Consider the following 15,694-nt stretch of genomic DNA (forward strand, 5'->3'; position numbering starts at 1 on the left):
TTGTAATTATTTTAATTATTTTTATTTCCAAACTGATTTTAACCAGTTCTATAGTAAGGTAACATTCCAATAGACAATATGCAAAGCTTTTTTTTCAGTTTACAGCAGTATTTATTACACAAAATTTAAGTAAAGCTTAACATGCCGATCTTGCCCCGATCTCCCCTATATATATATATGCTCTATTCTTTTCTACAAACATGTATCAAATTAAATATATAATTAATTGGAAGCGTTAAATTGCTCTAGTGCGATGTTTTACAGTTAATATTTTTATCTGAAGTCACCCACCACTAAGGCCTCAAAGATCCATTGTGTCAGGGTTAACCAGAAGTGGAGAGGCAGGATCAAGGTATTTTGCCCTCTGCCCCTCTGACGATTCACCTAGTAGTTGCAGTCTATCAACAGATGGAAGGACCTCCACAATGTAAAAATTCGAAGTTGAAGGTTGAGTAATCAATTGAAAATGAGGCAGACATTTCGTCTTTAGTTAAAATTTTGGTAAGAGTTAGGACTCAGACAATCGTCTCCATGACCTCTCTCTCGATGGTCATGAATACGTTATTCTAATAGACATTTTTCAATGCATAAAATAACAATTATGAATAAATGTACAGTGTTTTCCTGCCTATAATTTACGATAGCGTATAATTCCACAAAAAGTTGCGAAAAAAACTCGCATAATTAATTTAATCTTTACTTCGCTTCCATGGGAGCATACAATGTTAAATAGGCACCAGTATATAATTGCAATTAAAAACGGCACATAACCAGCCATATTGCATAACCTATTTCAAATTGTCTTTTTAATTAACATAGAAAATTCGCAAGTAATCTGTAGGAAAATACGTCACATAAATATATTTAGAATTTATAAAAGCAAATAAAATTAAAAACTACAGCAAAATTCATACGTAATTCTAATATTTAATCTTTTTAAGTTTATTTGTATTAATACATTTTCTAAAGACACGAGTGAAGAATTTAGATTTTAAAAGATCATATTGAAAAATCTTTACCATGATGTATTTCTGAATCGGTCCACCTGGTAAAACACCACACACGTATTCTCCATTTTTAACTGTTAAGGCTAATTCCTGTACAGTTCTGGGTACCAAATCAATAATTGGAGATGTCATGAATGATGTTAATTTGCTATTATAACAGGAAAGTATGACCACAACAGAAAGCAGCCATATTCCAATCATTATTCTTGCAGCAAGTCGTTTTACATTGTTTAAATTACCTCCTAAATTATATTAAAAAGAAAAAATTCTCACCTGTTCCACAACAAACATCTAAGACTGTAGAATTCTCACTAAAATCGCCCAATTCAATTATAGTGTTAAATAAAACTTTAGCTGCTGCCGTGTTTACTTGGAAGAATGATTCTGGAGATATTCTGAATTTCAGATTATCAACATTTTCTACAATGTAAGGTTCTCCATATATAAGTTCAAATGGAGCTTGTTCATGAGTACACCTTGTATGAGGACTGTAAAATAAATTTTAATATATAAAAATATAATATATGATATTTCAATAATATAAAATCTCAGCATTAGTAGTATAATAAATTTCTAAATAAAATAAATTTATGGTAATTACTATTAATTGATAACTGATTAATTATATAAGATCTTCCAAAAAGAATGTTACCATTTAAAATTTTTGAAATCGTGTTAATTATTATCTGAGAATGTAATATACATTAAAACATTGGAAATCTGACTAAGTTTCCCATTTGGTCATTATAATTTCTCAATATGTTCACCATGTGTCACACAGCACATATCCAACTGATACTAAAATTCTTTTCACACTTGCTTTAGCATATCCATTGTCACTCCTCCCACAGCAGCCACAATTCTACAGCTCATGCAATTACTTGTATTGCACAATGACAAGTGATTCTGACTTTGCAAACTGCAAAATATAAAATGCTTTCTCTGTTGTGAAGTTGCCATTTTCATTTATGGTGCTTCCTAGAAGCAGTAGACAAAAAAGACATTTCAATGCCGATGGGAGATAAAACTTGAACAGTTATTCTATCAATTTGTGATTTTCACATACATCTTGATTAATAATTAATATAATTACAATAACTTAAAATTGCAGCATTCATTTTGGAAGGCTATGTATAATGATAATATTTCATATTAAGCAATATACATATATAAATTATGGTGATCCAAATAAATTGCAAAAGCTTTTCCTAAAATATTACTTTAAAATATCAACATGCATCAGTACTATACCAGTGCAAATTGAAAATTGTCTTAATAAATGATAATTAATCATTAAGGTGTTTTTTAAATATGAAGTATTTTAAACAAGCAATTATTTATTGTGACATGGTCACAATGCCAGGCTGCAATTTTTAATGTATTTTATTTAAAATATATGCTCTCCACCACAAATTAGCAGTGGCTTGCCCCTGTACATCATACTTTTCCTTCAGCAAGTTGTGCCAGTCATCTATTAACTGCTTTCAAAAGAAAAGTTTAAAATTGAAGTAACACGACTTCTAGTTTGCATTGAAAGTTCGTTTATTGTTAATACGGGTCTCCCGCCCCAAGGTTTCCATGTCTGGTCTGATTTAATCTCTTTAGAGATTAAGGAAAGACAAACAGATGGACAACAGTGGGAATTTATAGGTCTACAATTTTTTCAAATTGCAGCCCAACAACTGGATAATGTATATTCTGGCTTCTTTATAATTTCAAATAATTATATGAATATCTTTTACATGAAAACTCAATCATCATTAAGTAATTATGAACATGACTAATAATGATTTTAATTTTAGAAAAATTTCAGAAGCAATTATTTTGGATCATTCTGTATTATCTTATTGTAATCTTAACAAACCTCACCAAGCCTGGAAATATAATGATTTTAAATTACATTCTTTTCCTTCCCCAATGGTAAAATAAGTTCTTAATTTATTTTTTTCATTTTCTAATTCTTCCTATAGAAGAAAGATGATGTTATGTTCAAACAAATTTAAAATAATAATAAAAAATAATTCAAATTAGACACAAACCAATGACAAATTTTGTGGGTGCATGACAATAATTGCCATTAAATCGTCATGAATATTTGAACGGACGACAAGATTCTTCCAATGACCACTTTTAAGATCTATGCAGGCATCCAATGCAGAATCATTTATGTAATTTTGAAGATGCTGTAAATTAGTTTGAATTTTTTAAGCAATAAAGTTTAGTTTTTCTATTTACAATTAAATACATTAATTTTTCAAACCTGAACTACTTTCTTGTGAGACTGTTTTATGTTATTTAAATAATCTGGACCAACACAAACAACGTTTTTATATTCTGTAATTTACAATTAAATTATAATTGTATATATTAATAAATTATGAATTAAATATAAAATTTTACATTTGATTATATAAGTTAATGTTTAAAAATTGATTTACTTAGTTATCATACATGTAGATGAAACAATAAAATAAAAATAAAAGTGTCTTCATCTTTTGTTCTTTCACACCTTTGGCATTCAGCAATAACATAGAGGTGGACAAAGAGTCTCAGTAAAAAAAGATGATTATTCCAAAGCTTTCATTAACTACTGAAGAGTGAAGACACTTATTTTTAATTTAGTGTTTCTTGTACAAGTGTGATAATTAACTGCCATCCTGATAATTAAGTAAATATTTGTTATTTATTTAGTTTTTAACATAATACTTTAAAGAACTATTTACAATTCTAAACAGTTTAAATTTTTCTATATTTATAAATTATAAACTTCTATATATGTTAATTTATATATTTATTATTTGAAGCAATAAATAAAATAAAAATAATTACAATAAAAAAGCAACTTTTTATTTATTATTATGAATGTTTTCCATACAATACAACTTAATCAGAACTACAATCAAATTTTTGCATCAAAATGACAATGATGCATCTTATCTATACAATCAAGAATATGATAGAGTGGCAGCCATAAGTGGGAAAATGCATAGGGCTAAGTCTACATTCAAACAGAACACCCTTAGCTGTTTATATTCATTGTCCTTGTCACAGCCTTAATCTTGCTATAAAATTCAGCCAGTAACATTCAACTATTCAAAATTGCTTGAAAACTATTAAATCTAATATAACTTTTTCAATTCTTTTAAATGACAGGCTATTCTGCAAGAAACCATAGCTGAATCACTTACTATTTTATTACCAAGAAAAAAGCACTCAAAATTAAAAAAACCATGTAGACTGAATGCCACAAATCTGTGTCAAGACATTGCAAGCTTCACGAAAACTAGACAGAAGACTGAGAAAATCTTCTCAGTTGTAAAATACAAAAGCTGATGTTTTCCAACTAATAAATACCATTAAACTTTCAAATTTGAAATTTGTTGCCAAATCTTTCTTTCTAGCAGGACATGCCAGAATGATTTGGTAGCATAACACTTGTGTGTGTGTGTGTTTCTTTTAGCAAGAGGATCTGGCTGAAGTTGTGCTACTTGCAAAAAATTCCATAAAAAGGAACTGAAAAAAACAGGTGGGAGTTAGCCAACAAAATGTTTTTCAATATATTTGAGAAAGCAAATTTTTTAATGGAAGATCACAATGCTCTCAATGTTCTAAAATTAAGTAAGAAGCAGTAATACCAAACCAACATTGAAGTTGAATTGCCAGAAATACATTACCATATGACTCCATTTCTAGTGTTTATACCATTTCTAGATGTATTTAACAATCATATTGAATCTAGATTTATTATGCATGGTGAAATTCTTAACAATTTTGACTCTGTTACCTCAAAGGCTCAAACTTTAATGAAGCCAATTGTCAAGTCCTGAACAAAACTTATGTCCTTGAATGCATCAATAAAGATGAATTCATAGCAGAAGTAACAATATGACAAAGAAGAATCAGAGATTGTAATGAAAAGAGAGGACTCTTCACTTATCACACATTACACCTTTAAAGAAATTAGTCTTTTAATATCAATAAAATGTTTTTTCAGATAACCAATATCTCATCATAAAATTTAAATTATCAGATCAGATGTTAAACACTAACTTCCTTAAGAGTATAGCATATAACAAATGAAGTTCAAAATAAAGAGCTGCTTAAAAAATGACGACCTCATCTTCGAAACAGTGAACATTTATGAAGGAAGTGAAGTATTCCTTAGTGTAAGGAAACTTTTGAAAATTCAAACCATTTTGCCTGTTATCACAATAGCAACAGAAAGATTGTTCTCAAACCTATGCAACTAAAAACAAATCTTAGAAATTCCAAGTCAAAGAATAACTGAATAGCACTTTTTTTTTGTTAAACATCCACAGAAATATTAATCTTTAGTGAGGAGGGTATGAATAAATTTTACAAATCAAAGAGAAAAATGTTACTATATTAATAAATAGCATTTTGTTTCTTCATTAGTTTCTCCTTAGTCTACATATCCGTATTGTAAAAATTAACAAATTAAGGCCTACATTAATTTTTATAACATATCTTCTTAAGAAAAATAACCATGAGCTGAAATATAATTTTAAAATTTTATTTTATTTTTTTTTTGGGAGAAAATAATAATAATAATAAAATGCATTTCAATCTGCAATGGAATATTATTTTATTATTCACCATAATCAAATAAACTGATAACTCTATAAAAATTTTTGTGAAAAACTAAAAGATTTTTATAGATTCTTTCAAAGATATATACAGAAATAAAGATATGTATCTTTAAACTTTAAAAAAATTTGCTTGTAGAAGAATATAACATGTATTTTGTAATTGTTGTTCTAACTGTTGTAATCTAGATTGCACAGTATCAAGATTATCTCTCTCTTCAATACTAATTTCTTCATGTAACCTTTGTTCTAAATTTTTTTTCTACTGCATAACACTTTCATGTTCCATTTTAGCTTTGTCCAATTCTTTTTGAACTTCTAAAAGTGTTTCTTCAGCCCTTTGTAAACTCTCCATATCTGTCATCATTTCACACGTGTGTTTGAGCATAAATATGTTCAAACACAAATGCTGCACATAAACAAACCAGCATCCTCCAATATCAATGACCAAAGAAAAAAAAAAGAATAACATCTTTCACATAATTGTGCTGTCTTGATGGTCCAAAAAACAATATCCATTGCTTTCAAAGCAATTTTATGTTTATGAATGGAATCTTTAATACTGAAACAGAATTTAAAAAATGCATATTTGTTGGTAAAGTTGTTCCAGTAACAGCATTTTCTTGAAAATTTTTTACATATTGTAGCAATTCAACTGATGACACCAACCACTCAATTGTCTCCTCTATTGTCCAATGATGAACTTCTGATGTAGTCCAAAACTGCCACAATTCATCGACACTAATATATTTATCATTACGATCTATCATAATGATAAATATATTAGTCTATCGTATCCATTTTCACATTGAAGTTTGTATCTTAAAAATTTGTAACTTTCAGCAATGTCTATATTTCCATTAGCATCATCATCCAATTGTTGATGAAGCGTGACGATGGCATCATAACCCATTTTGTCAGAACAGACATTTATGGCTTTGCAATCCCATTTCTCTTCTTCATCATTGACATTTTCAATGCATATGCTTAAAGTTGATATTCTTTTGGAAACTTAGACATTACTATCAGGACTAAATGTAGACGATTTAATGCTCGATTCTAAAGCCTTGGCACAGTTTATATAAGTACAATGATCACAGTCAATTGTTAAAAGACATATAACTATAATGATCCAGGCAAAACCCAACATACTGTATACACACAAAACAAACTTCTGTATGTTTAGTCCTGTAACATCTATCTATATAACATATATAAATACAAAAAGAACATTGCTCTATATCTTAATAATTAATCAGTCAGTGCAATTATATATATATATAAAACAGGGGATTGGGCAAACAAGAGTTCAGTCGGAGCCGAAATGTAGGTTATGCAAAATGGATGGGAGCCGCAGTTCTGTACTTTTTTTATTCTGTACTGAAGTTCTGTACCGCGATTTTATTATATAATATAAATATTATATAAAACAAATATTAAATTTTTTTAATAAACATATTTTCACAAAATTGTGGAAATAAAATTGTAAAAATAATAATAAAAAGCAGAAATTAACACTTTCAGCAAGAGCTGCATGTAACTCAAAAAGAGCTGCATTTGCCCATGTCTGATATATAAAGTTAATTAAAATTTATATCAAATATATATTTTTAAAAATTAATAAAAGAGAAAATAGATCTTAAAAGATTATTACTTTTCAAAGTTTTTGCAATATATATTATTATATGGTAAAAGATTAAAGAATGCACGGTAACAAATTTTTATACTAATCATTTCATTAAAATGAAAAGATAATTAATCAGTTCATATAATGTTATATTAAAATCTTTACATTAAATATTTTTATTACAAAAAATAAACGTTTGTGTATCACAAATAAAGATTTAAAAGAAATTTACCAGCAGGACTTCCAATAAAAAATCCAATTGTTTTCATATTACCATCTGGACTAGGTCGTATGCTAAATTCATCTTTATTTCTGTAATTATCAACAACAGGCTAAAAAAGAAAAAGGTTATCACTTATGGAATAAATTTACAAATATATCATTGTTTCAGTTATAAATATAAAGTATGCTATTGGGTTGTTTGAAAGAAATTATTTTTTTTTTACCTCCATAGGGATTAATTGTATTTTTACCTACCAACTTCATTTTAAACCATATTGTCATTATATATCAATATTTTGACAGCTGACATTTCAAGTTTTATTTGTAAAAACTGTCTTTTTTGATGTCTCATCAAATATGGAAGATCAAAAACAGTATTTTCAGCATATTTTGCTTTTTTATTACCAAAAAATAAAAATGCTGTTCAAGCAAGAAAAAAATTGTGTGATGTGTATAGAGATGTGTTGACAGAACATCAGTGTTAAAACTGGTTGGAAAAATTTCATTCTGGCAATTTCGATATTGAAGATGTACTACATTCTGGAAGGCCAGTTGAAGCCAGTGAAGACGAAATAAAGATATTGATTGAAGCAAACCACTGAATCATAACATGAGAAATTTCCAAGAGATTAAATTTGTCAAATTCAACTATTTATGATCAGTTGAAATGACTTGGTTTTGTTTCAAAGCTTGATATATGGAGGAGAGAGATTTGCTTGTTCTTAAGGAGAGAGATTTGCTCTGTTGCATTGACATCTGTGACTTGCTTCTTGAATGTCAAAAAAATTATCCATTTTTGAAACAAATCATAACTGGTGACGAAAAATGGAATGTTTATAACAATGTCAAACACAAGCGATCATGGAGTAGAAGAGACAAGCTGACTCAAAACATTTCAAAAACCAATATTCATCAAAAAAAGTGATGCTCTCTGTTTGGTGGGATTTAAGGAAATTGTTTTTTTCGAGCTTCTATCAGACAATTCCACAACTAATTCAAAAGTGTACTGCATCAATTGGACAAATTGAGTGATACCAGCAAACAGAAAAGGCCAGAATTGATCAACAGAAAAGATGCAGTGTTTCAACATGATAATACCAAACCTCACACAAGTTTGGTAACTCATCAGAAACTGTTACGGCTTGGATAAGATGTGTTATCCCACCCACTGTATTTGTCAGATCTGGCACCCTCAGATTATTACTTGTTCTGATCTTTACAAAATTTTTTAAACAGTAAAACATTTACTTCAAATGAGGATGTCTAAAATCACTCAGATCAGTTTTTTGTAAGCAAAGATCAAAACTTTTGTGACTGTGGAAATTGTGCTACTACCAGAAAGATGGAAACAGGTATTGGACCAAAATGGTCAATATATAATTCAATAAAATATTTACATATTATAAGAAATTTTTTTTTTCATGAAAAAAAGCAAAATTACTTTCCAAACAACCCAATAAATAATAAAATGCTAGTTTGATATTGAAAACTAAACACACACAGTTTTATTAAATGAACAACATTTTATCAAAAATTAATAATAACGTAAAGATACATGTAATAAGCAATTTTGCACGTAGGAAGTATTCAGTTTTAAAGTTAGAAATTACAGCAACAAGATAAACGTATGATTTTAAAAATTTTATTATTCAATTATTTAACGTAAATGTTGATATTTGAATAGTAATGTCAGTGTTAAATTTTTTTATATTATCTTGAGCTTTGTCTCATTCTTTATTGGTAGTTCAGTTGTGATATAATGAAGCATATACATGACATAAAATTAATAATTAAACAATTCTGTTAAGCTTAATACCAAAATTTATCCTTTTATTTTCCACCATAACTCTTCAGTGAATTTATAATAATAATAATATTAGGCAGAGGCTCACGTTCGAAAAATAGGCTCCAGTCTCCCTTGGTTACTGGTTTATGAAAGCAGCACCGGCCCAAGCATGGCTACTTCAATGCCCTCAACAGATGTGAGGAACTAACCTAGCCTTGGTGTTTCTGTGGCAATGCATCCACAGACCACAAAGGCTGGAAAAACACACCAACGAATGAAATGGACATCAGAAGTGAACGAGTTTATCATCCGTACTTACTACACAATCACAAATCTCGAAACAAACATGACAGCATACAGACAACAACTATACCATACATTCACACAACAATATCCTCACCTCACTGTCACTAAACAAAGGGTTGTTGATCAAAAAAAGAACAATTATACACAACAACCTTATCCCACAAACAACACTTGAACATATCAAACAACAGGTTGCTGATCAAATACATCAACAGATAGAAACATTTAACATTACTAATGAAGATCACGTAACTTGTCAGGATAATCCAGCAACAAGCATTGATAATAGTACACATACAACAACTACCATTAATGATACTATAGACACTTCCTCATCCATCACTGATAACATAGATATAGATTTAGTTAATACACTCTCACTTATATTTCAGGAAACAGTCAGTAAATATACAGGCACAGATCCCACACAAACACCATGAATACTGAAAATCAACACGTCAAAGGTAGTAGGAAAAACACTAAATTATGTAAACACTCACTTACTACCAAACTACATTCATTCAATTTCTACACTCTCAGACATTCATACATTAGTTTATGCTGGGGCAGTCACAGTAGTAACACACCATGGACTAAAAATACAATTGCAGACAGACAAACACAAAACACAATTCTATCACAAGCCTGCCTGGCAGAGAAGAATAGAAACACAAATAAATGACATTAGACATCAATTAGGCAGGCTGACACAATACACTAAAAACAACATAACACCCAAATTAAAGAAACAACTCAAAAACATTTTCAAAAAAATCAAAACACAACACAAAACATGAACATCACAACACACACATTACAGAATACATCGATACACTAAAACAAAAACTCGCAGCCAAAGCACGTAGACTCAAACGATACAAAACATGTACACTACGAAAACAACAAAATAAATTATTCACAAACAATGAAAAACTTTTCTACAGACAAATCAGTACCAAAACAAACACTGATACACAGCACAGTGGCACACCAACAGAAGAAGAACTCACAACTTATTGGTCTTCTCTTTGGTCCAATGCTGTTACACACAATGCTGATGCAGGCTGGATCGAGGAGGAGAACAGAAACTTGCATAACATACCAACTATGCCCTGTGCTGAAATAAACATACACGACATTCGCTACGCTGTTAACAGAACACACAACTGGAAGACACCTGGTGTAGACAACATTCACAATTTCTGGTACAAAAAGTTTACATCACTGCACCAGGAACTAGCTAAACATCTAACACACATCATCATCAATCCACAAGACATGCCAAAATTTCTTACTCAGGGCATCACCTACATGAAACCTAAAAACAACAAAACCACAGACCCCACACAATACAGACCAATTACATGTCTTCCAACACTCTACAAATTATTGACATCCTGCATTGCAAACAAAATATACAAACATGTTGAAGAACAAGACATTCTTACAGAACAACAAAAAGGTTGCTGTAGAAATCACAGGGGATGCAAAGAACAGTTACTAATAGATTCAGTCATTCTATGGCAAGCACACAAACAACACAGAAACATACACATGGCATATATAGACTACAGAAAAGCATTCGACAGTGTTCCCACAGTTGGCTGCTACATATTCTACATATGTACAAAATACATCCATCACTCATTGCATTCTTCCAAAACACTATGCAGCACTGAAGAACAACACTGCATCTCAGGGTTAGTAACACTTCCATACAAACGAAATATTCATTAGGCAAGGAATTTTTCAAGGAGATTCTTTGAGTCCTCTATGGTTCTGCCTAGCCCTGAACCCATTATCCAACAACATGTTAAACAACACGCAATATGACTACAATATCAGACATGAAAAAAAACAACACAGTTTACGCTGTCACATCTCATGTAAATGGACGACATAAAACTTTATGCATCCACACAGAAACAACTTCAGCAGCTCCTACAAATCACACACTCATACACCAAGGACATACAAATGGAGTTTGGCTTAGACAAATGCAAAACACTTCACATAGAAAAAGGAATCCTGATGAAAGAAGATTTTGCAATTGGAAATGGAGACGTTATTGAATCCATGGAAGAGGGCAAGTTCTACAAGTATTTAGGATTCCAACAGGCCAAACTAACAGAACATACACAAATAAAGCAAAGATTAATTAAAGAATACCAAAGTAGGTTAAATGCCATTCTCAAAACACAGCTAAATGCAAAACACACAGTTAAAGCAATAAACACATATGTCATCCCAGTACTCACATACTCTTTTGGAGTTATACATTGGACTCACACAGATCTCGAGCAACTCCAAAGGAAAACAAGAACAACACTTACTAAGCATAAACAACATCAGTCTAAATCCGCCACAGAAAGATTAACTCTTCCACGTAAAGATGGCGGAAGTAGCCTGATTGACATAGTTAACCTTCACTACAAACAAATACAGTAACTGCGATAGTTTTTCTACAGAAACAAGAAACATCACAATTACATAAAGCAGTAACTCTAGCAGACTCAAATAACACACCATTAAACTTACACTCACATCATACAGACATGACACAACATATAAAAAGCATAGACACCATCAAGCAATCGTGGGCTCGAAAGGCACTCCATGGCAGGCATCCTTATGACCTGCCCAGGATTTTGTTGACAAAACTGCGTCAAACAGCTGGTTAGATGGGGATGCCTCTTTGGGGAGACGGAAGGATTCATGATTGCCATACAGGATCAGGTCATAAATACTAAAAACTACAGAAAACACATACTCAAAGATACAACACTCACAAATGACACATGCAGAAAATGTCACATCATGCCAGAAACTATACAACACATCACTTCTGGGTGCAAGCTCTTGGCACAGACAGATTATTTACACAGACATAATCAAGTAGCAAATATAATACACCAAGAGCTTGCAAAGAAACACAAATTATTAGACATTCACGAACCATACTACAAGTATATTCCACAAACAGTATTGGAAAACAACACACACAAAATGTACTACGACAGAGCCATAATCACAGATAAAACAATTTACCACAACAGACCAGACATCACACTCATTGACAAACACAATAAAATCACATACATTATAGACATAACCATTCCAAACACTCACAATGTACAAAACACATGCACTGAAAAAATTAGCAAGTACACAGAACTCGCCCAGAATATAAAGCATTTGTGGAGAATAGAAAGAGGGCTTATTGTACCTGTCGTTCTCTCCTGTACAGGTGTGATACCATACACACTACACAAAAGCCTGGGAACATTACAATTGAATAGATATACATACATCACACTACAGAAGGCCACTATATTGAATACATGCCATATTATTAGGAAATTCCTGAATACAGACACTAACACACTTATTTAATTTTAGTTTTTGATTGCTATGCCTTGACTCCGGTCCAGTTTAGTACATAGCCACTGGTATCAACTGAGTATAACCTACCAATAACTGTATAATAATAATAATAGTACTAGAGTAGAGTGCATTAAATTAATTAAGAGTACCATAGAGTAAGGCATATAAAATATTACCAGTATCATTTATGTATAATATATGTAAGTTTGTTAATGAATATAGAGTATATTATGGTTAAGGTTTTGGATTGGATGAGGAGAAATAATAAGTTTTTCACATTTTTAAACTTCTGCTTCATTCTATAAGACTCGACAAGAGTGGCCAGCTTGGTTTGAGTTTTCCTTATGTTCCTTTAACTATGCTTTTAATGTAGGCATTGTAACACAGATATTAATTTTCTATACTCTAGTACTACTATTATTATTTTGTTAAATTTACATTAAATGATTCGAAAAGTTTATTTTTAAAATTATCTATTTATATTGTTGCCAGTGCAGTTATTTTAAACTTCAAAATCAAAACAATCTTTTTGTTCAATTTAAAGTGATGAAACCTATGGTAGACAAAAATGCTCTTTGTACTATTTTATGATTAATTCTGAATAAAATATTGCTCTTGTCATTAAAAATTCATGCTTTTTAAATTTTTGTAGATAATATATTTATTTAATTTAGTATATTTTGCTATAAGTAAGGGAAAAGATTTAATTTATATAATATTTATAAAAATTAAAATTAGTTTCTTTGGAATAATTGTTATTGTTTTAATCATAAAACCTATAATACTACTTACTGATGACTTAATTGCTTTTATTGGGCATGGAAGACCATGAGATGGAATATTCTTACAGTTATTTTGTCTCATTAGATGTGCTATACTTTTTAACTTCTTCACACAAAGGTCATATTTTATCTAATAGTCAAATATTCAGATAAACAAAATTATGAGTAAATTTCAGTAAAATTTAATTAAAATTTCAAAATTTTTGTTTATACTTTATTTCAATAAATATGAAAATCTTAAATAATTATCAATAACAACCACACTTAGATAGTGTATATATTTCTGTATTCTTAAGAAAGTAAAGTTTTACGACAAATAAAAAATGTATACTTATAATAATTATCTTATTGAATATATCTTATATTTATCTTGTAATTATTATTATTATAAGTGTATTAAGTCCCTTACTTCCTTATTACTGGGTTAGGATAGATTTATATTAATTATATTGAATTTTCAATTTTACAAATTTTTCTCTACAACTGAAATATTTTAAATTAGATTTTTATCAATTCAATGTTTTAATGTATTGTACAATATTGTCCTTTGAAAAAGTAAAATATATTTTGATTTTCTTTAAAAATTGTCTTAATTAAATTGAATTGAATTGCCAAACAAAGGGATAAAAATCTGTTTTTCTAATGCACTCAATAGTTTCTTCTCTTATTTTCCTTGTACATTTTCTCCACATATTCACAGAGAATCATAAAAAATTATAGGTCAAATATACAAATATGCCAGCAACAGGGACTTAAGTTGTTCATATGGCAAAAAATTCAAATAAAGATGACTTGTAGCAGCAAATAGCAAGTTCAGTTAAGGTTCTTTACTGAGAGTAGTACAGGACCATAAAATGCTAGAAGGTAAACCTGTTCTGAACTGTGTGATAAATTCAGCAGTTTGAAAAAAGTGTTTAAATGTACTCTTGTGTCTGCTGTCCACTGGACATAGTTAACAGTTCATGGTATACCTAAATACAAATTAATTGAAATCAATTGTTTGAAAAGGCACCAGGCAGACAGATTTTCAGCTCATGTGAATGTCATATAGTTTGTTGTCATATTTGGACAAATTGGTATATAACAACTGAAAATCTAATATAATTGGTGAGAATACATTCCAAAAGTCACTGAGTATCAATGCAGATATATTCTCTAATCAAAGTATAGTTTATATAAGATAAAGCATACCCTACCTCAATGCATCTTCAAGAAAAATGTGTTTAATATGGACTTACATACATTTGGGTTGAACCATACATCACTAGAAGCAAGTAAAAAATATGGTCCAGTAAATCCACTTTTATCATTAAGTATGGTGACATTGTTCTTCTGATTAATGACTTTCTTGGCAAAAAATGGCAACTTCTTCACATAAGATGTAAAAGCCACATTCTTTTATGGTTTAGGCCAGTATAAGCACTGATGGCATGTACCCTGCACTTTTACATCATCATCATCAAAACCCAAGAGTAACATCTGCACTCTTCATGACAAAAATTATTCAATCAACAGCTTAGCATATTTCAGCAGAATAAAACAACACAACATTTGACCAAAATTACAAAAGCTTGACTGGTTGGTAGATACATTCATGTGCTCTTTTAGCCTGAAAATAGTTTGGACCAATGACAACCAAGGATGCATTAGCAGTTATTCATGTATTTGACTTAGGAATGGGCTAAAATTCTAGCTGCATAATTGTGCAACTTGGATCCTCTTCACACCACAACAACCTTAGTGTGATGAAATGAAGAGAGAATACTATATACTGTCAAGTATTAACAGTATTATCCCATAAATAATCTTTTATGACCTTTGTTGGAAAGTGGTTTTTTTTGTTCATGACTCAGTATGTTTTTTGTTTTGTATATAGTTTTCCACTGCTTCTACCAGTCATAATATGTAATAAAAAAGCTTCAACTTCAAGGTCCATCTGACAAACTGAATTCTATTACTATGCCACCACAGTA

At 30.2% G+C, this 15,694-nt stretch overlaps 1 protein-coding gene across 2 annotated transcripts in view; it reads right to left on the reverse strand.

Moving 5' to 3' along the window:
* The window catches only part of LOC111635778 (tRNA (uracil(54)-C(5))-methyltransferase homolog-B-like), a 34,571-nt gene that overhangs the window by 11,901 nt on the left and 6,976 nt on the right, over positions 1–15,694 (reverse strand). For both annotated transcript variants that reach the window (XM_023380847.1, XM_023380848.1), the window contains 6 exons: positions 13,732–13,851; positions 7,474–7,573; positions 3,268–3,341; positions 3,047–3,190; positions 2,877–2,971; positions 1,281–1,495 (listed from right to left, as the gene is read on the reverse strand). In XM_023380847.1, coding sequence (XP_023236615.1) covers positions 1,281–1,495; positions 2,877–2,971; positions 3,047–3,190; positions 3,268–3,341; positions 7,474–7,573; positions 13,732–13,851 — 748 coding nt within the window. The remainder of the gene's footprint in view (positions 1–1,280; positions 1,496–2,876; positions 2,972–3,046; positions 3,191–3,267; positions 3,342–7,473; positions 7,574–13,731; positions 13,852–15,694) is intronic.

This window comes from Centruroides sculpturatus, unplaced genomic scaffold (assembly GCF_000671375.1).
Source record: "Centruroides sculpturatus isolate CEXI.00-Female unplaced genomic scaffold, Cexi_2.0 scaffold1007, whole genome shotgun sequence".
Classification (NCBI taxonomy): domain Eukaryota; kingdom Metazoa; phylum Arthropoda; class Arachnida; order Scorpiones; family Buthidae; genus Centruroides; species Centruroides sculpturatus.